Source organism: Callorhinchus milii, unplaced genomic scaffold (assembly GCF_018977255.1).
Source record: "Callorhinchus milii isolate IMCB2004 unplaced genomic scaffold, IMCB_Cmil_1.0 Scaffold17, whole genome shotgun sequence".
NCBI classification, from domain to species: Eukaryota; Metazoa; Chordata; class Chondrichthyes; order Chimaeriformes; family Callorhinchidae; genus Callorhinchus; species Callorhinchus milii.
In genome coordinates this window covers 8,962,655-8,987,389 of record NW_024704758.1, presented here as the reverse complement: position 1 = coordinate 8,987,389, position 24,735 = coordinate 8,962,655, and the positions used below count along the sequence as shown (strand labels likewise).

Sequence of the window (24,735 nt, the reverse complement as noted above, 5' to 3'; positions counted from 1 at the left end):
TGTATTATTCATCACATCAATTTCATTAAATTTTCATGGTGTACAGCATAGGGTAAATAATAATACTTGCATTTGATATAGCGCTTTTCACATCTTCTAGACGTCTTAAAGCGCTTCACAGAATAGACTGTAAAGTGAATTGACTGTATATCTGTGGGGTAAATGGAGACAATTTCAACAATCCCATCCAGAGCCAGCAAATGGACAGCTGAACTTTTGGATTAGGATAGGTGAGAACAACCAAGATGAAATTAAACGTACAACTTTATGAGACAATGCTCTCCGTCATGTAAATCTCTGCCTTCATTCTCTCATCAATGCATTTCAATAGCTAATTCTGGACTCTCCAAAGTTTTTTTTCCAGATGTCAAGTGAATGCTGAGATCAGGACAGATTAACAATGACAGCTGCATTACTGTTACAGTTGTACATTAATATACAAGTATTAACTGGAAGCAAGGTTTAAATACTACCCTCTGCCTACATCCTTTGAAGAAAGTTGTTCGAGGGTACTCCACCATTCTACACTGCAATTAACTGGGATAGTAGAGCACAAACATTCAAAAACGGCTTTTGAATTATCCACATAAAGGGAACAAATTAACAACATTTTAGGGAAAGAGAAAGCAAGCCTTTATATAGAAAAAATATTTTTTAAAAATCCATCTGTAAAACATTTGGTACATTTCCCTTGCAAAGAGTCGGTATTTGACTTATCGGTTATATCAATCTTTTTTATTATGTATATATAAAGGATGCTCACCCTTCAAATTTGATAGAATACATTTCCCTTAGGGTGAAAGGGTGTGGGGGGGGGGCACTGTAATAAAACACAGAATCCGGTGAATGTGCTTTGCAGGGAGTGCTGGTGGTGATTCATCCCTGGGCTTGGAAGCGAAGATTCAACAGTCCGTTACCAGCAGCATGTCCTGTAGTTCTTGCAGGTACAGAAATGCTGAAGTTCCCAGTGAGGTCTGCCTTAGCACTCGCATGCTTGCATCTTCCCCCAAATGATCACCAAATCTGCACATCATCATATTGTGAGGCCCTCTGCCTCACCACCTTTTTTTTAATAGAATCACACACACACTGGATTAAAAATAAATTATAATCCCAGATGTCACTGTCCAGCAGATTCATTATTTTGCCCACTTTGGTTTCCTTCCTTTTGTTTTCTTCTGTTTCTTGGGTGGCAGTGGGGCCTCTTTCTCTGTAGAATCTAGTTTCCTTTTGTCACTAGAATAATTAAAAAAAAGGTTTTGTTACTTTACAATTGGTCACTTCCTCACAGACATACAGCCAGGATCAGGAACCTGAGCTGAAGCCATCTCCCCATCTACTGCGGTGTAATGTGCTGCAGCGCCTCAACACGCTGAACATAGCTATTCTGTGACAAAGCAAGTCAACAGTTTGATTATATTAAAGTGAAAAATGAGGACGTGAGGCCACCATTTCATATGATTACAGGAACAGGTCTGTATCTTACCTCTTTATGCTGATGACTGTGGCACTGTGTCCTGCTGTCTTCAGCACTTCATTCCACTCATCCTCATTCCCACGGATTGCATACCTAAACAACGAGAAGTTACAAGCAGCTTGATTCTTGAATGAAAAGCAGTGCACCCAATTTCCTGGGTGCCTTCAGCATCTTATGGAAGATACTGATAGGACAGTAGGATTGATAGGATAGAACAACGTACTAGTGGAGGAAAAGCACTTTCTCCAATTTGTGAGAATGTGTCTTTAAAATAAAAACGTAAACTCCACCTTCTCACAATTCCTCTACTCTTTTCCAAAACGTGCATTAACCTCAAAATTTCTCCCTCTACTGCAAAAAGTGAAGCATTTCTCACATCAGACATTCTCTGTGATTTTTTTCTTGCCAAGTTGTGGCTTGTTTACACTGTAATTTGAACCTGGGTTGAGACTCGCCAAATTCAGGATTCTTACAACCAGATAAAAAGAACACATTCACCCGACTAGTCTGACTGAACTGAATTCCAAACCACAGCCCAGATGGGAAAGCATAAGCAAACTGGAATTTCTAACCATTGATATTCTGAGGTCTAGGACATTAGACCAACAAACACAATGCACGTAAGGGTATACAATTCAAATTGTGCTCTATATATTGATCAGTAAATGAGTCTAATGTCTCAGAGGTGGTCTCATAAATCTGCTGCATAACTTCCACCCTCCAGATCTTATTAACTTACTGAGTTAGATCCATTCCTTTCAGCTTCTCCACTTCATGTTTGTGTTTCTCCTGGAATTCCTTCGCTGCTTCCTCCTGCACAAGATAGAAAAACTTAACTTTAACACTGAACCGAAATCAGAATGAACTGAAATCTCTTCCATCTGGGAAACAGGGAGGTCACTGGTGAAATGACTCCTATCTGGGTTTAGCTCGGTTCAACACAAGAACTGGCATTTATAATAGCGCCCCTCGCTCAGGGTAACATCAGAGCGCACTTTAAATCTCAGATATAAATACCACCAGAAAACAAATTTAACTAAAGATTCGAATCATACCAGGTCTTCAGAAAGGGATTTAATTGTCGGCTCCATGACAACAGCTTTTGTGGTAACCATTTGTTCCTCCACGGCTCTCTCTTGGATAGTATTAAAGAGCTGCAGGATGCAAGGAAAGAAGAGGTAAATCAAAACAGATTTTCTTAAAATACAAACCAAGTACCTCATAAATGACATTTTGCTCAATACCCACTTCATCACTTCAGCTAAGTCAACAGCTGTATAAAAACAAACAGCTGTTTTGTTAACACACACACACGTCACGATTGTCCTCAACTCCTCTGTTAGGTCCTGTAGAATTCTATGAATGATACGATCCTAGCATTTTGGAGAGCCACAGCTTAAAATAATCAGAAATATATAATTAACCATTATACATCAACACCGACAGATAGACGCAAACTCCAGACAAATGGTACTTTGATTTTGCTCTTGTATTCAAGATTAGCGATTACATGAAACTGACACTGACCCCCTACTGATGTGCAGCTGTGGTTTGAACTCCACAGTACTGTATGATTCATTTACCTGGACAACTTTGCGGATCAACCGGTTGAAAAGGCCCATCAGCTGGCTGCTTGGAAGCTCAATCTCCTTCTCTAGCTGGTCAACAGACTTGTGCTGGAGTCCAATACCCAACAGCATCGCCTGCAAACAGAGGAAAAACCACTGGTCAAACTGCAGCAATGCCCAAACTTCAACTCACATTGACTTGTTTATATGCTGCTATGATACCTCAAGCTTGTGGCTAAAGCTCTTTGTAAAATTGCTAAATTATACTCTCTGCCATTAGTCGTTTTTTTAATGGGACTTCAGGGATTGTTACAGTTCTAATATGTTCAGCTAAATACATTCAGTTCAATTCCAGGCAGGACGAAACCTTGGGCAAGTTTCCTTACTCCACACAGAGCCTAATAATAATCCCTCCAAAAACCAAAAACAATAATTAAATTGGTCATTTTCAATCTACGACTGTTTGTGGGACATTGCTGTGCGCCAATGGCTGCCGTGTTCGCCCACAAATATACAGTCAATTCATTTTACAGTGTGTACTGTGAAGCGCTTTGGGACGTCCTCCTGACGTGAAAAGCACTATATCAAATGCAAGGATTATTATTATTATTATTCAGAATATTAGAGGTGCCGTACTGTTGATTCTTATTGCAAAAGTCAACAAAATAATAATTAAAAAATCTAATTAAAAAGTTTAAAATGCCCTCGAGCTAAGGCGTTTCTTCAAAGCGCATTGGTTAAATGGAAATTAGCACCACATATTGGATAAGATAGTATTAATCCTTGCATTTGATAAAGCACCTTATCACGTCGTCGAGATGTCTCAAAGTGTTTCACAAGAGAATACTGTGAAATGGTTTGACTGTTTTTTGTAGGCGAGATTCAGAGCTTGGATTCCTGTCTTCAGCTAAGGTCACGGGGGAGCAGCCTAACTCTAATCGTAACCCTCTGTAATGCTGGAGGAAGAAGAACACCTCATTCAACGCTCCTGCTCCTGTCTGCAATTTAGTGACTGATGGTAAGTGCATTGTCAGGGACAGCATGAGGTTCAACTGTGATGAGTTCGCATTTGATAATAATAATAATCCTTTCATTTGATACAGCGCCTTATCACAGCTTCGAGATGTCTCAAAGCGCTTCACAGAATATACTGTGTAATGAATTGACTGTAGATTTTGTGGGCGAAATGCGGCAGCCAACTGAGCACAGCAGCGTCCCACAACCAGTCGTGGATTGAGTGACCAAATTATTATTATTATTTTGAAGGAATTATTTCCCCCAGTAAATCGAAAAAAAATGGCTCCTTGGGCGCAGTGGCAGAAGGTTCTCTATCCAAGCAGCGATGCTACAGCATGAAGCACTAACTTTAGGAGACAGGAAGGGGAATACCGGAGGAGAGAAAAAAAAATGCACCCAGCTAACAGGCCGATCTAAAGAATCTTGTTTCTATTAAATAAAAATTTGGCCACAGACATGAAATGTGGATATATTTCACATTAGACTAAGTTCCTGAAACTTATGCCGAGCTTCCAATATTGTAATCATAAAGAATATGCTGCTCTGTATATCTCCAAATCAGTTGTTCCCACCCCAGGCTACAGTCAGGCTCCTGCCAGCAGATGTCAAAAAGCCTGTTACTAAATAAAGTACAGACTCCATCAGTTTCGCAACCAACGTTACACCAGACAGAGTAACAATTCATCAGGATTGTTTTGACCATTCAACTAAAAAAAAGTATGGATGCAATGCAATAGTCTTGTTATAAGCAGAGATTATTGGTAAAGCAGATAAATTGGGCGCTATATAAATGTAATTTTGTCGGTGTACTTCAGTGGTCTGATCAGTTGCAATACTCAACAAAGTCTATTGAGGCATCAAAGTTTTCATCTGCTTCACACCATTACAATATACTACAGTACTTTGCAACAGCACAAGACACCTTAAATACTGGTGTGTACCAAACTCTCACAACAGCCAGTGTTGTTGATTGCCAGTCATGTCTGAATTTCAGGACTGGCAATCAACAACTGATTGCAGACTTTATATAAACACTGACAGTGAAAGCTAGTTTGCTGGAAACTTCATTGACATTTGAACATACATCAAAGAATTGTATTAAAGAAACCGAAATTGACATACTGCCTCAAAAGGATAAGATAGCACAAAGATGAATGGAGAAGAGGGTGGAAACAGAAACAGAAAGCAGAGATAAAAACGCCAAATAGTGGAGCCAGGGCACAGAATGCGGACGGCAGGGGGTGCCAAGGAGTCAGAGTCCGGAAGGTTTAGGAAAAGAAAACACTGGGATTGAGAAAACAGTGAGGAAGTGATGTTGGCAGCAACTTGACCACCTCTAAAAAATACAGTCATTATACTTTAGAATAAATGCTACAAAGCGCTCCGAGACTACCTCCCAACGTGAAAGTCGCTATATCAAATGATTATTATTATTTGCTTATTAGTTTTCCCAGATTCGAAGCACAGAATCTCCCTCAGCTCAATGCGGGCTATTATAAAGTCTTAGCTTTTGAGATTCATTTAAAACAACAGACTGACATGACAGAATGTACCGCAGGTTTTTTACAATGAGACAATATACAAACTCAAATCATTTCATTTAACACTTTGTAGACAGTGGAAAGAAAGGCTGACAAGAGACCAGAGACTACAATACCTACCGACTGTGCAGCAGACAGTGAAACTTCACCAAGCTGTTTCAAGAAGAACAGCCGAGAGATGCAAGGAATCATGTCCATGATCAGGTGATAATCCACCATATTGCGCGAGTACATCTCCAATCGTTTTAGATCATACGGCGTAAAGGAGGCTTCCAGCTCGGACCTGCTCAGCGCTACGGTAGAAAGAGAAAGCATTTAAAATATGATTTTGAACCATCTGAATTTAGCCGGTGCCCGCCGTGTAATTAAAGCTGGAATAATGGATTCATTACAAGTCTGATTAATTGTTTGCCTACAAGGCATCACAGACAAGTTTAGAAGTATTATTAGTACCTTGTGGTCAGATTGCAGCTTTGAATATTCGTGCTGGGGATGGTGCAAACTCTTATTTATGACTTGGTTTTTACATTTTCTGACATTAGCGGCTGCCAGTGGAGAATAATAACTATCACTGCTCTGTGTCCTTGAGGATATGCACTCCGCAGAAGGTATAATTAAGCAACAATCCACATCCAATAACCATTCTCTGCCTTGCATTATAAAACCAAGATTGGATCAAGCCAGATGATTCTGCACTATAACATGAGTCACAAGCTCAACACCTCCCGAGTCTTGTACTACACCTCTCCGTGACTACATCAGGCGAGGTATTAGAGCCTAGTTGTAGGGCTGCACCCCACCCCTTCCCTCCATCAAACAACCTGCGCTGGATCCCACATCCATTTTCTTGGCTCACACACGGAATGTGGCTACATGGAAAAGCTCTTGGGGAGCGACTGCAACTGTTGGAACCGTACCTCAGTCCGACCATCCGGAAATTAGGGAAGAGGAAAGCAGCAATATTTTTTTTTAGAAAAACTAAAGATTTAAATTCAGCTGAGCCAGAGACACTGCATGGCTTTGTTTCGCCATCATAGGGTACGGTGTCAACTTTAATTAAGACCGAGCTTACAAACTGCCTCCTTTCCAATCTCCAGCCTTAGGTTTGAAGCCTCCACATCTGGTGTACATTATATATGGCAATGTTGTACTTTAATAAACTCTCAACATTTTAATTTTATATCCAGGGGAAAGGCTCTCCTCCTACAGGCATCATTCCATTTGGGTCAAATTTGGTTTGATCTTCAGATCAAAAAACAAAGTTTTGCTTTTAAATGCGTCAGCATGGCATGGCTCAGTTAATAGCACTTTTGCTTTCCAAACAGAAGATTGTGGATTCAAGTCCTCCTTTGGGGCCTTCGAAGACATTGTCTGGGCTGACATTTCAGTACAATGTTGGAGGAACACTGCATTGTCGGATGTGCCATCGTCAGGAATAGTAAACTCAGGTGCCACTACATGAACGAACTCACGTCACTACATGAGAAGGGAGTTTCTCACAGAGTCCTGGCCAACAATTTCCTGGCTATTTGTGAGACATCGCTGTGCACAAATTGGCCGCCATTTTCCTACAAATACATGCAATAGTAAACACTATGAAACGCTTTGAGATATTTCGACACGATGAGCTGAAAGCTTGTTCATGTAATATAACCAACTGAATTCCCAAGTCCTTGTACAAGGTTTCCTAAGCAACACACAGATCCATCGCATGCTGCTTATTATCATCCAACAAATTGCATGAGAACTCACGTGGCTTTGGTTCCTGTTTTATGTTTTTATTCTGAAGAATATTCAGCGACAAAGCGGGAGGGAAACTGCTGAACTGGTATGACAGCAGGGAGAGAAATCGTTTCCTGAAATCTGCAGACATGGAAAACATTGTACGGGTGAGCACATTGTATAGATAGCTCGGTAGGCACACACACACAAATCAATGTACACCATTCATTTATCTATCCTGCGCTGAATTTTCACTTTCAAGTATAAAACTTAGCTTATCTAATGGCACCTGGCATCAGAAGATACTTTTCATCTCTTCACACCAGCAGCATAATGACTAGTCACAAATACTGAGGCACAAATAAGGTGTATCAAACACAACTGGTTAATTTCAGTTGTGCAACGAACATCTGGATCAGCAAATGGGCTACATATTATATTTATTAAAGAGATAGCTTTGAGTCGTTACCTTTCCAGAAGGCGTGGAGCCAGTTCTGTTGTCCAGGTTCCTCCTCGTCTTCATTCAGTGTCTTCAACATGATGCAAGAGTGTTCACCTGTTAGATCATTCTGAAATTAACAAAACCTTTATTAAAAGCAGCCAACTTTAAGCGCAAAAGGTATGCTCTAGTGCACAATGGCTCAGTGTCAAGGTGTTGAAAGCAGCTGAGGTGATTTAGTGTACATTTCTCATACTAAGCACTCTGAAGTACAGTTGAGGAAATGGCACTGATTATTTATTCGTCTCAGTTAAAAAGTCTCTGAGTGTTTGTGAAGGACATTGTTCAGTAGTCAGTATTATATTCAGTAATCAACGGTGGCCCGTCCAGTGATCACTCTCCTTCCTTGCAACTGAGAAATACCCATCCCTTTTATTTTGTGCGCAGTAACTAACTTTACCAGATGGTGGCACTCTATTTTACCCAAAGAATGTTCACATTAACGTGCGTACAAGTGACTTACAGGCGTCTGTCTCAGATATACCGGAACATATCCCCCTCGCTTCCAGAACCTTAAAACAAAACACACAATTGTTTATTTTAAAAAAAGGACAGGAACAGATTTAGAGATGACCAAGTTTCTCACAGGGAAATTCTGAGGGAAAAGGAGCTGGATTTATCAGTTCCTTGTAGGCAGTTACAAGTCACTGGTGCCCTGCTGTAACTATAAGAAGCACTGGGTGAATCAATGCTGCCCGCGCTCCATATAGGCTGCTTCCACAATGCTGACCCCAACATATTCTCATCATCAGAGCTGGCTATAACAAAGCAGAAAATTTTGACTTACTTGCACACACAATTGTAGGGTATAAATCATCATTAATACGGCACCAGTAAAGAAATAGATTAGGGCAATACAAAATTCACAAGGGACTGTACTCTCCGAGTCAAACAATAGCAATCGGGAGTTTTTGAATCCCAGCACCATGCATTACTGACTACCTCAAGGAACTGCCTGCTTTACTGACTACCTCCAGGAACTGCTCACCCCAGGGATAGAACAGTTAATGAAAGGACCCAGTCAAAGAGTTGTGGCAGAACTGAATAAAGTAAATGTACATGGATTTCACTTTGACATGGGAAGCGGGTGTTCAAAGAGATAAATGCGGCTCTTTAAATATATCACTGGTATTAGATTACAGTGCAATCATTCATTCACTCCAACATTATTAAATGTCTTCTACAATGGCATTCATGGTTCACTGACAGAGAATCAGATCTAATGTAGGGGAGAAATGTTTTAAAGCAAAGACAAAACCTTACGTTTATAAATAGCTCCGATTCATGACTCCTCACTAACGAAAATTGAAAAGCTCAGTCGGACTGACATGAAGTATTCATGAGTAAGTAAGAAGCAGTTCAATGCCACAGGCAATCAGTCACCTGGGACATTAAACTCCCGGCTCATTGCTTTGTGCCGTGCTAGGTTAAAGATCCTGTGGCATCAGCACTGTGGCCCATATTTGCTCATGAAACATCTGCCAGGAGCCTTGTTTCTGGGGCACAAATGAAACGTTAAATCACTCACTAATAAAGGGCATTATATGAAGGTTTAATCCTTGTAGTAGCATTTTACACTGCAATGAAAGAATTTTAGAGCCATAAACTTATTCATGATGATCATCCAGATGGGCCGAGATGGAATCCTATATTCTGTGGCCATTCACATTCGTCTAATTTACACCATCAGGTTTCAGGAGCTTTGCAAGCAGGGAGCAATTCTGTTTTCTTTATAAAACTGAATCCAATTTTGTTTAGTGATAAAAATGTGACAAACTATCCAGCTTTATACAGGGTGACCAAAACATTGTGATAACTACTCTATTACCTTAAAAAAATCATTGTTTTTAAAGCCTTATAAGACACTGTAATGGTATCACAACTTTTTGGTCACCCTGTACAACTCTCCCTTTACACACACACCACTAATAAGACCTCTTCAAGGAGACGTGCATCTATGAGGTAGGAATGACAGTCAGTACTAAAGGGTTAGCCCGAATACCACCAAATTTGATCATTATAGAAGAGCCTGCAGATCCTCTCCTCAAACTTCACAGGACATATAGGAAGAGCAGATGGAGAGTTCTATGTATTAGTGTAGCCCACTAAATCACTGCCCAGCTTAAAATGTTTCTGTTACACAAGTGACAGGCTTCTGATGGCTGGAAGCATGACGCTGTGTGTAGACATACACCACCTCTCCAAGCATTTGGAGTCAGCACAGAAATAGGTCCCATCTGGAAACCTTGGCACTTAGACTGGATATTATATTACTGGTCTAAAGCAATCCCAGGCTGCCTATTAACCACTTCCCCGCTGCATAGCAAAAGGTGCAAGGAGTCTCCCCTGGGAACAGTAACAAAAAATGTTCAGCTTTAAAACTCAATTTTGCACCCCCCCCAAAAAAAAAAACAATTGAAGAACAATTCAAAGAAAAAAAGCTTAGAACTTTTGGGTGATGATATGACAGGTCATTTTTCAAAGAATTGATTTTTAGAGTTGTTGCATTTATTAAATCATGCAACTCCACAGTCATGCATATACCTTCATTTAAATCACTATTAAATCCTGGACCCATAGACAACCTACATTTCTATGTTCACGGGTACTTTTTGCACCTGTGGAAAAAGAACTATAGGTTATGTATGGGACCAGCAAAGACCATTACGATCCATCTGGCTGATCATCAGGTTTTAAAAAAAGATACACTAATCTCTCTCACTCACGCATCAATCAATTTCTCTGTCAAGTGTCCCAAGCATTCTTTGAATGGATTTTTCATATGCCCAAGCAACACAGTGCAGCAAATGAAAAGTCATTTGCTGCAAAACAACCTCAGCCATTTTCAGCACAGATATTTCAGTTTTATAGGGCTATCTATTTTGGTATCCTGATACTAACGTTTCCCTGGTGAGAGGGGTCAGGGTCAAATGGGAAACATTCTTGGAACAGAATTTCTCGAATTCATTTTTAAAATGTTTGGAAATCCAATCTGAATATCAAAGGGATAACCTTTTTTTGGAGCAGAGAGATATATATACTTTGAGAAACGGGCTGGCAGGTAGGTAAGAGGTCATAAAATGTTAAAAATCTCTGTGTTGAAATTGAAACCAGTACGGTGACTTACTTTAACAGCTGTGGCGTAAGGCCGTAAGATACTCCGAGGTAGTCAAGTTTCTCTGCTGGGCGCTCGCACAGCTTTAACAGTAATGGTGGTAGATCTCTACGTGGAGACAGCATCTCTTCTAGTAAACCTACAGCCTGAGGACAAACAACATTTTACAGTAATGTACACCCTTTGTCCTAAAGCAAACCGTTGTTTATATGTTAAAAAAAACACACACCAGAATGACAAAATCTAGCACTGAGAACAAAGCATTACCCATTGGTTTGTTCCATACTTTACCCCTGTAAATGATAAGGAAACGTATAGGCATTGGAGTTGCAACAAGTTATACTGTTTGCAATGTCATTTCACGTGACCAAATTCCTTCAAAGATTTTATCCAAGAAAAGGCCTGTGCCCAAAGAGGCCGAGGTGGAGGAGGAAACCGAGTCATTCTCATACTTGGGAGAACAGAAACATTAGATTTCAAAATAGAGGGTGAGAATACTCCAACAGGCTCCAGTCTGGGTGATGCTGGAAGCTAAGTTTCAGAACTGGTCACGCAGGATGTATTGCTAAAACATTTGGAAAAATAAAGCTACAAACAACGTTTCTGGTGGCCTAGTGAGTAAATTAGTGCAACACTAAGCCACGCAAACCAGAAAGCCTGTGACTGAAAACTGGGTCTCAGTTAGGAAAGTAGTTATGGCACAACAATTGGCATCAGTTCCCTGGGTTAGGAAGAGGAAACTCAGCCTTGCTTCCCACTCAGATTGTTAGCAAGAGACCTCTGCTGGTGAGTGTTGAGCGAGGACAGGATTGCACTTGGCTGGAATTCCCTCCAGTCAAATAGTCTGCCGACAATGGCCACCAAAGGGTGTCTGATGCCCATGGATTTGCACCACTGAGGAACCGAAAAGGGGTGAAATGCCTTCAGGAGAGGAGAGAAAGTGGTAAGTTGCTAAAGGGGAAAAAAAAAATCCAGACAAAAAATAAAAATATTTTTTATCAGCTCAAAGTATCAAATGTTTATTAATATTCAGCAACAGCAGGGTCTCATACTTTAACTGTTGCCTGAAATACGGCTGAAATTAAAGGCAGCAGAACCAGTAGACAAAAGGCTCTCAATACCACAGAAATATTTTTACTGGACTGGCCCTTATAAAATGCACAGTTTCCTGTGCCAGCAGCTACCAGCACTTGGTTCCTGGAATGTATTTGCTGGGTGTGCCAGACAAGTCACACTCCATCACATCAAAATGTATTGGGCGCTGTACAGTGGACCAGTGTTCAGTTCAAACTCTCGCCAATGCAGGAGCTTCACAGCAGGAATGAATTAGATCCATCACACAGTTGTTGATTTACAGAGCAACAGAAAAGCAGAAACTTACCTTAGGAACAAAGCTGCATTTTTTTTGTGCACTCACCCCCCCAAGATGCACTAATGATATTGTCGCAAAACACTTTTGAATAACATTCCGAGTTTTAACTGTGATCCAAATTTAAATTCCTAAAACACACACACGTACAAAGCCTCTAGTCTTTACATGAACTTAAAAATAAGCTTTTAAATGTTATAGCGGTTTTCGTTTTTATATTGTCCTTCTCCTTACCTCACTGCTGACGGTGGCTATCTCACTGGATTTCTGGCTCTCTCTCTCCTCCAGACCAGGAAACTTCCCCTCATAGTACATCTGTAACAACTCCACAGCCCGGCTTCCATATCCCATCTAGTCATGTGAGCAAGGAATAGGGATGGAGAGAACGATATTAAAACCAGAAGTATAATGACATATTCAAGACCACAATGACACTTTGAAATTTCTTATTTAAGCCCAGTTGTGGAATTTATAGTTTTAAACACTTAAGGGGGTGACGTTCTTTCCTCTCTGAAACCTGGATTTGAATAGTCCAATTAATCAAATCTCTTAATTGGCTATTAATTAATTAAAATCAGGAGTATTGACCTGGTCCATTGCTACACCAAATGGACTGTCAGCTGCAAACAGAATTCATCTGGTGCAGAAAGAGCTCTTCTGGGGTTGGAAAAGCCTCCTAGACCCAAGCTTCCCTTTGGTAAAAAAAANTTGTTTTGGAAATAGCAAGTACCTTCATCAGAAACACAAGACACAATACCCCCCATCTATATGTTGACCGAGCAGCTCGTAGGAGGTAAGTTTGTGCTCCTTCACTCTACACCATTGGAGACAATGAAAACACTTAGTTTTGTGCAATGGATGCAAAATATCAGATGGATAGAAAGATCTTAACATTCTTCTTCTGAGGAAAAGGAATACATTACCCCTTGGTAATCCGGGTGCACTGCAATACGAACAATACGTCCTCCAGACAGACTTCCAAAGTCAGGATCCTGAAACTGTAAGAAATAAGGCTCCATGAAATCAAACAGCAATTAAAAAAAGGGCAGCATTCCAGGGTTTGCTCTTGCTGGAGAAATCTACAGAATCTATCATCTTTACAGTCAGATGAACCAGCAGAATAACACAACAGTTTCTGCATCTACTGGTTTGAAGTGTTTACACAGTTAACAGCCTCTAGTGGTAGCAATTAAAACGTACAATTGCAGTATTCAGAACCTGTACATCTTTTAGTGGAACTGTAGGTTTTTTATATGGTCAACAACAACTTACATTTACACAGTACCCCTCACGCTGGGTAGCGTCCCAGAGCGCTTGACAGTGGCAGAGCATTCCGCCAAGCCAGGGGGAAGGGGAGGTGAATGTAGTCATGGTTGAAGAGGAAGGTATTCAGACACAACCTGAAGATGGGGAAGGAAGGGGCAAGGTGGCGGGATAGAGGAAGAGTGTTCCAGAGTTTCGAGGCGTAGTGGCTGAAAGCACAACCACCGATGGAGAGTACAACAACAAGATTCCATTTATAGAGCGCCTTTCACGTCGGGAATACACCTAACGTTCCTTAATGAGATTGGATTCACAGACAATGCTTTGCATCACTCACTCTAAAACCAGACTTCTGAGGAAGTTTGGATCCAATTTTTTGAAGCCAAGCAAATAAAACTACAAGAGGATACTGTGCGGTCCATCACTGTACCTGCTCTGACACAGTCCAGGGAATGAGATCTCCAAATGCTTTCTTCCCTCGAGAGAGACTGTTCATCACGGACTGACGGGATATCTCCCCCTCGAGACACACCTGGATAAAGCAAAAGCGAAATACGTGTGAAAAGAAGGGAGTTTCTCCCGATAATTTAGCCAACAATCCCCAAATAAATTGGTCATTCATTTCATAGCCGTGGGACATTGCTGTGCGTAAACTGGCTGTCATATTTGATCTAATACAGTCACTGCATTTTACAGTAATTCTGTGAAGAAGCTCTTTAAGACAACATGAAAGGAGCTGCATGAAATCCAAGGATTATTATTATACTATCCTTTTGATTGAGAAGGAATGGCGGCAAATCTTAACACATTAAATTGCAGTACTTTCATTGGAAGCGCCTTAAATCATGCTTCTACGCGATACTGAATTTGTACGTTACCTGAATGACGGCAAGCACTTCGGGCAAAGAATTCTGAGTGGACTGCACTGGGGGCAGCAGGCAGAAGAGATGGTGAGCAGGAGCATCCGAAAGCAATTGAAGGTCGTTAGGAGTGTTCTGTGGAGATGTTGATAAAGGTTTAATTAACACATGCAAAGTAATTCTCAAAGCAATAGGCTAAAGGCAAGGCATAACCCTCTTAGCTCTCAAGTAATGTATTTCCTTTCGACTTCCCATACATCCAGAATGCACTGAAAGTGATAATTTTTACTGTAAATGTCAAATAAGGAAAATTATAAATTTGGTATAAACGTTCCAACTTTGCCACTAAGATCCAATTTAAAATGGATCAAAGATTCAGAAAATAATCCACCATTGATCCTGCAAAAAAAATGTGGTTTGATAATCTCCTGAAAGAATGAAAATTACATTAGAATGAGCTTGAAAGGCATTTTAGATTGATATAATTCCACGGTTTACCTTGTAATGTGATGCTACATACAAAGCCATCATTCTCTGCAGGAAAGCCTCAGACGCTTTGTGATAACAGAACAGCGTGTCCCTTTTGACATAATAACTGTAACAGCAGTTGAGGAAAAGAAGCCAGGCTGCAAATATCATCTATCTTCAAAAAGTCATATTATAATAATACTTGAATTTGATATAACACCTCATCGTGTCTTCGAGACGTCTCAAAGCGCATCACAGAATATACTGTAAAGTGGATTGACTGTATATTTCATGGGCGAAACAAGGCAACCAATTGTGCACAGCAGTTATTAACAGTGAACCCTCTTCTTATGTCATCCTTATTAAGAAGTTAAGTCAGGTGACAGATTCTGAGTGGACTGCACTGAGACTGAGCAGAGCCACATGCTCCAGTTGCAAACCCTAATGTTTATTAAATTGGTTAAGTTTCCAAGAAACCCGATAGGGCCACAGCAGAATGAGCTGATGTACACACGCATGAACTAAAACTCACTCAAGTCTCAGGGAAAACCTTAAACAAAAGTGAATTAAAGTGCCCTGACCACATGAAGATTGCTAAGCAGACACTAAGATCTAAGCAGACACAGAGATCTTTTTACGAAGCTTCCTCCCTCAGTACAATCTAGGTCCAGAAATACATTTAGGATATTCATTGAAACTGGCTGATGGATACAGGTCGCAGGTCTCTGGGATCGGGCAGCCCGAGATGATTCGGGGGATGTTCAGACAGTTTAGACACAGCAGCTCATTCAGCCACTTCTCCACCGGGTCCCCAGGAGCATAGCGAATAGACTCGTGTAAAGTCACCTCGTGCAACGTCCTCACTGCCAACAAATTACAATTAAAGCAAATCAGGGATTACATTAATACTTTCTGGAATTAGGCAAGCAGGATGCATCCCTCTAAGGAGAACATGCATTCCATTTCAGACACAGGAAAATGTCCATGTGTAAATAGCATACGTATGTGGAACTCTCAGTCTGGTTTTGATACTGTCAGACAACTGGATGACAAAAAAAATGTAATCAAACAATCTTGAAAAGGTTAGAAGTTTCTTTTTACAATAAAACAGCATGACTGTTAAATGTATTGGACCAGGCTGAGGAATGTGGAAAGCCAGTGTATTACCTGTGGTCAGTTTGGCAGTGGAAGTGGTTTTATTCTCTGCAGTCATGTTGCTCTGGCTTTGAGCGCTTTGCTGTCGCAGCTGTTGAATCAGTTTTAAAGAGAGAGAGCGCCCTGTTCCTTCATATCTGGAAAGGCAGAATAATTGTAAGATGGAAGATGCTATAAGTAGCTCACTTATAACCAGAGTGCTGCATAGGCTTTCAAATGCCTCTCACCACAAACTATTTTCAACTTAATAAGTCAAGTCATAGAAGGTTGCATCACAGAATCAGGCCATTTAGACCATCAGATTTGCGCTGCTTTTCTCCATGTGTGTCACTCCTGTTCATTCTCCATACCTTTTTGTATTCTTTCTAGAATTTTAGCATTGGAATGAATAATCCATGGGATTGAAGTATCAAAGCTTCACCAATCAATAAAAAAAANTCCTATGGCATCATGCTCCCAACTAAATAAATTGCATTATATTGGAGGAAGTTAAAACATGAATAATAAACCACAAAAGATGTTTTAGACATGATAAATTAAAGTACTAATTTTACATAAGATAGAGAGTAAAGGCAAAGAAAGCCATGTGATCTACTGATCATCAAGCCAAAGTAATCTCCAATCCTGATAAGATTAAACCACAGTGATATCAGGGAATCTACTCAAGAGTTCCATTTCTAGTTTATCCCTATTTTGCAGTGCTGCTTTATACTATCATCAGCTAACTTACCCATTTATAGTGGACGACATAAAGACAAGATAGGGTCCCAGTAAGTTCTTCACCAGTGGCAGTGGAATGGCAGCTGCCTCATCGATTACCACTAGCTCAGCCTGTCCCAGTTTTACAGCATCTGCGGGGTGGATATACTGGCGAAAAAGAGAAAAGAAATAATGTAATTATGTGATCTTACTATACGTGCTCAGTGTGGGGGAAAAAAAAGCCCATCAATACAAACAGCTCTCACACTTAAGTTAACTTTCCAATGAAAGAAGGGGCAGAGTATTGCCTTACCTGGATGGTCTGCCTGTGCTCTTTATAGATGTTGACTCGGACCACAGCTTTGTTGAACTCTGGATTTAAGGATTGGATTATGTCATAGTCCAAATGTTCCTTTGAGAAAAAAAAATCAGTTTATAGAATCAGAGAACTTTTAGCTATTTGGCCCATCATACTTGTGCTGTGCTAACTCCACACTAGAGCAATCCAATCCCATTTCCTTCATATCTTCAAACTGTTCAACAGTTTAACTAAATCCAATTTAAATATCTTAAAATTTCCAAGTGCTTCAAGTAGGTAACTCACAGGATCTGGCTACTGTGAATTAAAACATCATGTATTTGTGTCATACCTAAACAAGAGTTAACACCAAACTCAAGTCCTGAAAATTAACATTAATGACAAGAACTTGTCTTTTCAATGATAGCTACTGATCTTTACACTAATGGACTCGTTCTCACCTGGTATTGCAGTGCATCAAAACCCTTGAAAATAAATTCAAACAGAGTGTGCAGGTTGTCTGGGCTCGGTGACGTAACAAAGATATTAGAATATCTAAAAAGAGATGAAGCAAAGATTCAGGCACTACAATCAGTTACATTACCAAATTTGACATAAATCAGCTTTAAAACATAAACTAATTGAGTGACAAGAGCAACGTCAAGAGCAAAGAAAGAGCTTGGTGAAATTTAGGGTTATAAATTGTTAAACATATTAGAATATTTTTCAAACAATAAAATCAACTATGTTCAACAGGTGTACAGCACAACCAGGAACTGAGTCTGTGACCTTCTGGTCTGGTTGGTTTCACGTTGCATCAGGTAATGTCTTTACCCACTAGGTCATTGGGATCATCTCTTTTTCCATTTTGACATGCACCCATTCTCTTGTAACACCAAACATCCATTATTTTCCTTCAATCAGAGATACACATTGGTATTCTCCTGAATTAGGCTCTGCTCATGTAGACATGCACTACTTAGCAACCTTTCAGAACGCTAGTAGGTACAGTGCTAGCAACCAAAGTGCCAAATCTCACACCAATAAGCACCAGTTGACTAAGTAGTTGTAAATCTAGAAATTGTATGGGAGTGTTTGCCCGCAAATAAATGAAATCATAGCAGAAACATCTGAGTACTGAGAAATAAAGCAAGATGATCATCGAGTGAGCAAATGACAGCACATGCCCTTACCCAAAGGCCACTGCTCCTGCAATAGCCAGGCCCAGGGCAGCAGATTTGCCCCGACCTCTTGCTGCAGTTAAAGCCACCGTGCTTCTCAGCGTCTTCTCAGAAATAGCTTCGATGAATTTCAGGACTGCTTTGGCCTGTTAAGTACAACCAAAACTCAATCAAAAAAACTTGCAAGAAAACCACAATTATTCCTAAATAACTACGACACTCAATTTGCTTAAAGACCATCTCGGCCAGGAAAGGCACAGATGCTGCAATCATCCAGTAAATTGCCTCTTTGGTGAGGTCTGAACTGCTGTTTCAGGACAACAGACCAATGAACAAAATTCCACTGAAATATAACTAATGCACAAGGCGTTATGGTCCAGTGAAGAACCCACTACACCACATCAATGTTTCTGTCTCATTTCTATAGAAGTCATTTTTTTNCTACTTATCGTAATGAAAACACTTTTCAGTTAAGTTTACAGTATTTTGATTTCCCAACTAAATTCCATGAATACAATCCTCATATATTACCAGGTTATTAGTTTAGTAAATCAGAAATTTTAAAGGACTTCAAAACCATCCCTATTGTTTCAATTGAAAAATAAGTTTATACAGTATTTATTTCCTAAAGTTACGCAAAACTTTAAAATCAGTTTGGACAACAACAACAAGATTACATTTATATAGCGCCTTTCACGTCAGGAGGATGTCCTAAGGCGATGGACAACGTACAGCATAAAAGAAATAAACCGTACCTGTATTTTACAAGCGCACACATCATACCTGATCAAGAGTTTTACAGCTGTCTACTAAGACTCCAACTGGCTGTGTGTCACGCAGAGATTCTTTAAGTTCCTTCAATTCAGTCTCTTGAGGTGATTGGCTTTCATCCTTAAAGAAAAACAATTGTTCAGACAAGTACATCAGCATTGAGGAACTCTAGCTCAACTCCAATATCTATTCTGCGAAGGTATCTTGATGCTAGAAATGCCCAACAGTTCATTGAACACATGAAGGTCAAGTAGGTCTGACTCTATCTGACCTTCTTTATCATATACAGGGCTTCACAAGCTCAGCCTTCTAGTTCCAACAAAGTGTCAGAACCGAAATGCTGATCTTTCTTTCTCTTTCAGATGCTATTTGACCAGCTGTCTAATGACTGTAGTGTTCCAGCTACATCTATTTGAATATTACGGTCGGGTTAAGTAATTGTTTGGAAGTCCATAGTAATGTTGAAGAGGAAGTAATAGGTGGTTGCTTCATTGATTACGAGAAGATATTTAAGCCCAAGTGAGTGTGGAATGCTGCCAACTCCAGAACTCACCATGGATTTAGGGGGCACAGGCTGGATGTTGAGAATGTGGCTCGAAAGTGGTAGAATGTCCAGGAGATCATTGATAACAATGCAGTTCTTACAGGATGACAAAGAGAGGATAAACCTGGAAAGAGATTAGAAAGTTAAATGTTTATTCACATGAGCTTCATGCTTTTTATGTACACTCCATGTTGAGAACATTTCAGATCTCCTACCTTTCATTGAATCGCCCAACAACATCCTGGTGTGCCTCTGTTCGGTAGCGGGCATGAACATCCTAGAGAAGGAGTTAAAGAGAAAAGAAATCATTATTAAAAAATCTATACGTTAAAGACCATTGGGATTTTAGTGAGTCAAGAAACTTGAGCATTGCTTGACACCATATGTATCAAGTGGATGAAAGCTTGCCCTCCAACAGTGAGGGTGGAGGGAGCACTTTGAATGAATATGAATAGTCAATAAACCAACACGTACCATTGTCATTGTGTAGAGCTGTTTCAGGGAGTTTACTGTTCTCAGTAGAATTACAACAATTCCACCTCCTTCGACTGTCTCAACAGTCCGGGCCAAGAGATTTGGAGTAAGAGCCTCAAAATCCTAGAAGATAAAGAGGGATGAATGGAGCAACGGGTAAATGTGTTTAAAGGGTACTGTATACACATTATAAACAAATAATACTTGATAAAATTGCTTGGTGTACGACTGTTTGGAGCTTTAAAACTGGAGCAAAGATTGCTGCTGATCGAGAAATCCCACACATTTAATGGTTGAAGCCAAATAATTAGATGTTGTAGCCTAAGCATTCAAACTAATTGACAATTCAATCTAGACACACAGTACAAACTAAAATCAGACTTCGTATCACTTCCAACCTGCATCAACACAGCAGACACCAGTGACATATCAATATGCCTCAGCCAGGTGGCCATCCTTTAAATGCCAGCCCAGAGAGCGAGTGTCACTGGGCTATTTAACTTAAGAACAGTATTTTAATTGTAACATTTAATCGCCACATTGTTATTTTGTCACAGTTCTTTATAACAGTAAAATTTCTACATTTTTAAATGAGTGAAAGAATTTGAAACACAACGAAAACTCCCAAGCAATCGCATCAGTAACTGCTACAATCTCACCTGCAAGATACACATCCCGAATGTGTTGCCCAGGATTTTGTGAGTCTCGTTGTAATAGCAATATCGAATGTTAGTTGCAGCGACAAACAGCTCAAAGGGATCATCGTGTTTAAGATCAAGCGTGCCACTTTTAATCTTCTTCTGCAACTGCCTCATTCGCTTCTTCCTGTGACTGTAAGACAAACAGATAAATACCAGTTATACAACAGCTGCTTCCATTCTTGTGCTACATTCAATAACTTTCCTATCAGCAAATTATACTGGAAAGTTCACAAACATAAGCCACACTACTGACTCTTCCTGTTTATTAACAATATAGTAATATGTATATTATCACATCAATTCATATAAAATCCACATAGTTTCCCCCTTATTTGGGTTGGAATTATGAAGCACATCACTGATTACCTGCTGAAGCCAAGCTCCTTCTTGTAACACCACAGCACCGTTGGTCTGGCCTTTACTGCAGCTTTGGACAGCATGTGATGAAGTATAACCACCTACAGAAACAAGACAGGAAAACACCAAATTACTTCATACAATTAATGTGTTGTTCACCTACAGAGAAGAACATTTGTACACCAATTATTTGGTGCAACACAAGTCACACAGAGTAATTCTTCTCTTACTCTGCCTTCACCCTGACTTCCAATAAGCAGCCTTTAAGGAATGTTTGAGACGACTGTTATATTTCCCACATCTACACCATCTGTCACATTTATATTTGTACTGACAGGGTTCTATTGGAACAAATTCCAAAAGGATTTTGCAATACAAAGGTGTCAAGACTGGTTCAGTTGGTAGCGCTCTTGCCTCAGAGTCAAAAGTTTATGAGCTCAAGCCCCACATTGGGTCTTTGAATTACTGCTAGATTATGGACCGTTTCGTGCTGTTAGCTCACACTCACTAACAACCACATTAAAGACAATGTACTGGATTCAAACATGAACACAAGACGTGAAAGAACTCCAGAAAGTGGATTTTAATCATATTTCAAACAATATTTGAAGCCAACAAAGTGCCTCACAAGATTTTACTGTAATGTGTAGTTTGTGTAATGTAATTCTGCCCGCACACTGACCAAACTCCGTACCCGCATCTCACCAGCTCTGGCTCAGACTCCACTGGCTCCCCATTGCCGAACGGATGGACTTAAAGATCCTCAATCTCGTGTTCAAATCCATTCACTCCCTGGCACCTCTCTACTTCTCCGACTTCCTCACTCCCCAATCCACCACCCGGTGCCTCCGCTCGACGGCACTGTCCTCCCGCTCATCCCTCGTACCCACCCCACCATCGGAGATCGTGCTTCTAGCCACTACGCCCCCAAACTCTGGAACACTCACTCAATCACTCCGCTTTGACCCCTCTCGCCCCTTTCAAGTCCGGCCTGAAGACTTTCCTATTCGATTGTGCTTATGGCCACCCCCCCCAGCTTGGAGTCAGGCTCCGCCACAGTTAAGCGCTCTGAGACGCTGCGTGGAGGGCGCTATATAAGTGCAAGTTGTATTTGTAGCCGAATGATGCGGCCAATTTGTGCGAGAAATGTCCGACAAACAACCAATGAAGCAAAAGACTAGTTATATCTGAAAGATTGTTGACTGGGACCTGGGACAAACTGTCTTCTGCTTTTCAATAGTACTACGGGATCTTTTAACGTTTACCTGAACAGGCAGACAGGACCTCTCCTTGGCTGCATCATTCTTTCCCAGCACTGTAATGGAGTATCAGCACAACCAGTTCTTGTCCTTACCTGATCTCTGCCATGATCTCCCACGATGACAACCATGGTCCTTTGCTTCTGCGCCATACCATTGTCAATAAGTACCCGGATACGGTTGTCTACTTTCTTCCTGAACATGACGAAGTTCGCAGCAGCACAGACAAAATATGGCCACAGCTTCTGCAGTAAACGATCAATGAATGGAATACGTTACAACAGTTCCTAAATAGTGGTCTGAACTGACATCTGCACTTACGTTCACCCACAAACATGCAGTCGCTGCTACTCGCAGACACGTTGAGAAGTGCTTTGAAATGTTTTTGACAGTATCCCAAACGCAATGGACTCTTATCCATTCCGATCCTTGGGGTTTTCCCCCCATCCTTCACTACTCTTATCCCACTTATCCTTCTCTCTCCCAAACCCAGACACTCACTGTCAGCCCCTGGGAGGGGGGAGACTGAGCCACAATCACACATCCTCTCCCACCTTCTCTCTCTCTCTCTCTCTCTCACCTCTTCTCTTTCTCTTTCACACGCTCTTTCACTCACTCTCACTCTCTTACCCCTTCTCTTTCTCTCTCACGCCCTCCTTCACTCTCTTTCTCTCTCACCCCTTCTCTTTCTCTCTCACTCCCTCTTTCACTCACTCTCTCTCTCTTTTTTTCTCACCCCTTCTCTTTCTCTCTCACTCCCTCTTTCACTCTCTCTCTTTCTCACCCCTTCTCTTTCTCTCTCACACCCTCTTTCACTCACTCACTCTCTCTCACACACTCACTCCTCCCTCACTCCCTCACTCACCCTCTCTGTGGCACATGGAGCCTCACCCTCTAGGACCCTCGTGTGGACGCTCCTCCGCCGCCGCCGGTTGCCTGATCGCTGACTTCCGCGCCTTCTCTTCTCCTCTCCTCTCCTCTTCCCAAACCGCAAGCCCTGACCCTGCAGCCCGGGCAGCGCTTTCCTTTCGCCCTCTGGGGATGTCGGGGGGGGGACCGGGAGAGAAGAGTCGGGAACGCGCGACCGCGGAATCAGGCGTTCGGCCCGGACGGCCGCTCGGGGGGGTCCTGACCGGGCAGCCGTCGCCCTGTTAATGACGCGACGCGAGGCCCGGCTGCGGGGCTCTGGGAGTGGGGGGGAAGGGACGCCGTCGCCATGGCAACGCACCGGATGACCACCAGGAGCTCCAGAGATCTCCGCGGCGGTGAGGTCGACATCCGTAATAATCATCATCGTTTAAATCATAATGAATAATAATAATAATAATAATAATCATAATCCTTGCGTTTGACACAGCGCCTCGTCCGCGCCTTCGAGACACGTCTCGAAGCGCTTCACGGAACATCCCGTCCGGTGAACCGACTGCGCGGCATTTCGCGGCCCATCGACCGACAACCGGGTTCCCACTCACTGCTGTGGGTCTACAGAGGCGGGTGGAGTGGAGTGAGGAACGTCGCTCGACGTTCCGCCCTCGGCCTGGAATCGAACCCGGGTCCTCACCCGGACACTCAACCCGGGAGTTGAGTGTCCAATTTTATTTTTGGGGGGTGTGGGTTTGTTGCGTCAGAACGCAGGGGGCGTGTGGGGGTGGGGATGGGGGTGGGTTGGGAGGGGGGTTGGGGGGGGATGCGGGGGAAGAGATAAAGTCTCTTTTCGAATCGTGCCATGGGATCTTTTAACGTCCACCTGAACAGAGAAACGGGATCTCGGTTTAACATCTCATCTGAAGGACGGGAAGACGAACAATAACAACAAACTGCACTTCACGTCAGAAGGACGTCTCAGGGCACTACAGTTAAGGGTTTGGATTTGGGGATTGGCCTCAAGAGGAATTAATATTCATGGCAACGCGAGACCGCAGAAGATGCCAGTCTTTTTCTCCCCCCCCCCCCCCCCTATATTTTACAGTATATCCTGTGAAGCTCTTCCGAGTTGTCTCAAGACATGATAAGGCACGATATCAAATGCAAGGATAATTGTTATTATTTTTTTCTGGCAGGCGGGGCGCCGGCTAGCGATCGGAAGCAGGAACCCAAGTTGATCTGTGGTGTGAGTTACGTGCCATCCACCGCATCACTTTGGGAGGAAGTCCCAACTTTTGTGTTGGTGAATTTGAAGTAAAACTGATATATTGCAGTAACTGAACTTTGTCAGGAGAGGGGGATCTGTCTACAGTACATTTGTTTCTGAGCTTTGGGTGGCAGAAATCCAGTACTACAGCATTAGGAAATCAGGCCAGCCCTTGTAAAATGCTGAATTGCTCCATTTGGCACTGTTAGTTCCTGGTCTGGTAGTCTTATTTCCGCTCTTCCCCTTATTAAAACACTTAAGTTATT

At 41.6% G+C, this 24,735-nt stretch overlaps 2 protein-coding genes across 3 annotated transcripts in view; one reads left to right on the top strand and one right to left on the bottom strand.

Moving 5' to 3' along the window:
- The window catches only part of abtb2b (ankyrin repeat and BTB (POZ) domain containing 2b), an 87,705-nt gene extending 81,998 nt beyond the window's left edge, over positions 1 to 5,707 (top strand). The window contains exons 19-20 of the mRNA XM_042341316.1: positions 3,953 to 4,063; positions 5,677 to 5,707. Coding sequence (XP_042197250.1) covers positions 3,953 to 4,054 — 102 coding nt within the window. The 3' untranslated portion in view covers positions 4,055 to 4,063; positions 5,677 to 5,707. The remainder of the gene's footprint in view (positions 1 to 3,952; positions 4,064 to 5,676) is intronic.
- Positions 560 to 23,340, bottom strand: nat10 (N-acetyltransferase 10). 2 transcript variants are annotated; one of them, XM_007887630.2, is made up of 29 exons: positions 23,204 to 23,340; positions 22,434 to 22,583; positions 21,089 to 21,180; positions 20,681 to 20,852; positions 20,022 to 20,144; positions 19,763 to 19,824; positions 19,557 to 19,671; positions 19,016 to 19,123; positions 18,245 to 18,378; positions 17,513 to 17,606; positions 17,067 to 17,165; positions 16,785 to 16,921; positions 16,067 to 16,191; positions 15,612 to 15,762; positions 14,930 to 15,026; positions 14,450 to 14,566; positions 14,002 to 14,103; positions 13,232 to 13,306; positions 12,543 to 12,659; positions 10,952 to 11,085; positions 8,288 to 8,336; positions 7,795 to 7,894; positions 7,356 to 7,466; positions 5,724 to 5,896; positions 3,061 to 3,180; positions 2,533 to 2,631; positions 2,217 to 2,290; positions 1,487 to 1,570; positions 560 to 1,236 (listed from the first exon to the last, which is right to left on the bottom strand). In XM_007887630.2, exons 2-29 carry the CDS (start codon positions 22,539 to 22,541, stop codon positions 1,140 to 1,142), a joined length of 3,069 nt encoding a protein of 1,022 aa, XP_007885821.1. In that variant the 5' UTR covers positions 22,542 to 22,583; positions 23,204 to 23,340; the 3' UTR covers positions 560 to 1,139. The 2 variants fall into 2 exon arrangements, with proteins under 2 accessions (XP_007885821.1, XP_007885822.1); XM_007887631.2 differs by lacking the exon at positions 23,204 to 23,340 and adding an exon at positions 22,969 to 22,988.
- Between the last annotated feature and the right edge of the window lie 1,395 nt (positions 23,341 to 24,735).

Coding starts and splice junctions, on each gene's coding strand:
- nat10 (XM_007887630.2), bottom strand. CDS start 22,541: ATGTTCAGGAAGAAAGTAGACAACCGTATCCGGGTACTTATTGACAAT. Junction 20,853..21,088: donor AAGGAGCTTGGCTTCAGCAG/GTAATCAGTGAT, acceptor TTTGTCTTACAG/TCACAGGAAGAAGCGAATGA. Junction 1,571..2,216: donor AAAGGAATGGATCTAACTCA/GTAAGTTAATAA, acceptor CTCGTTGTTTAG/GTATGCAATCCGTGGGAATG.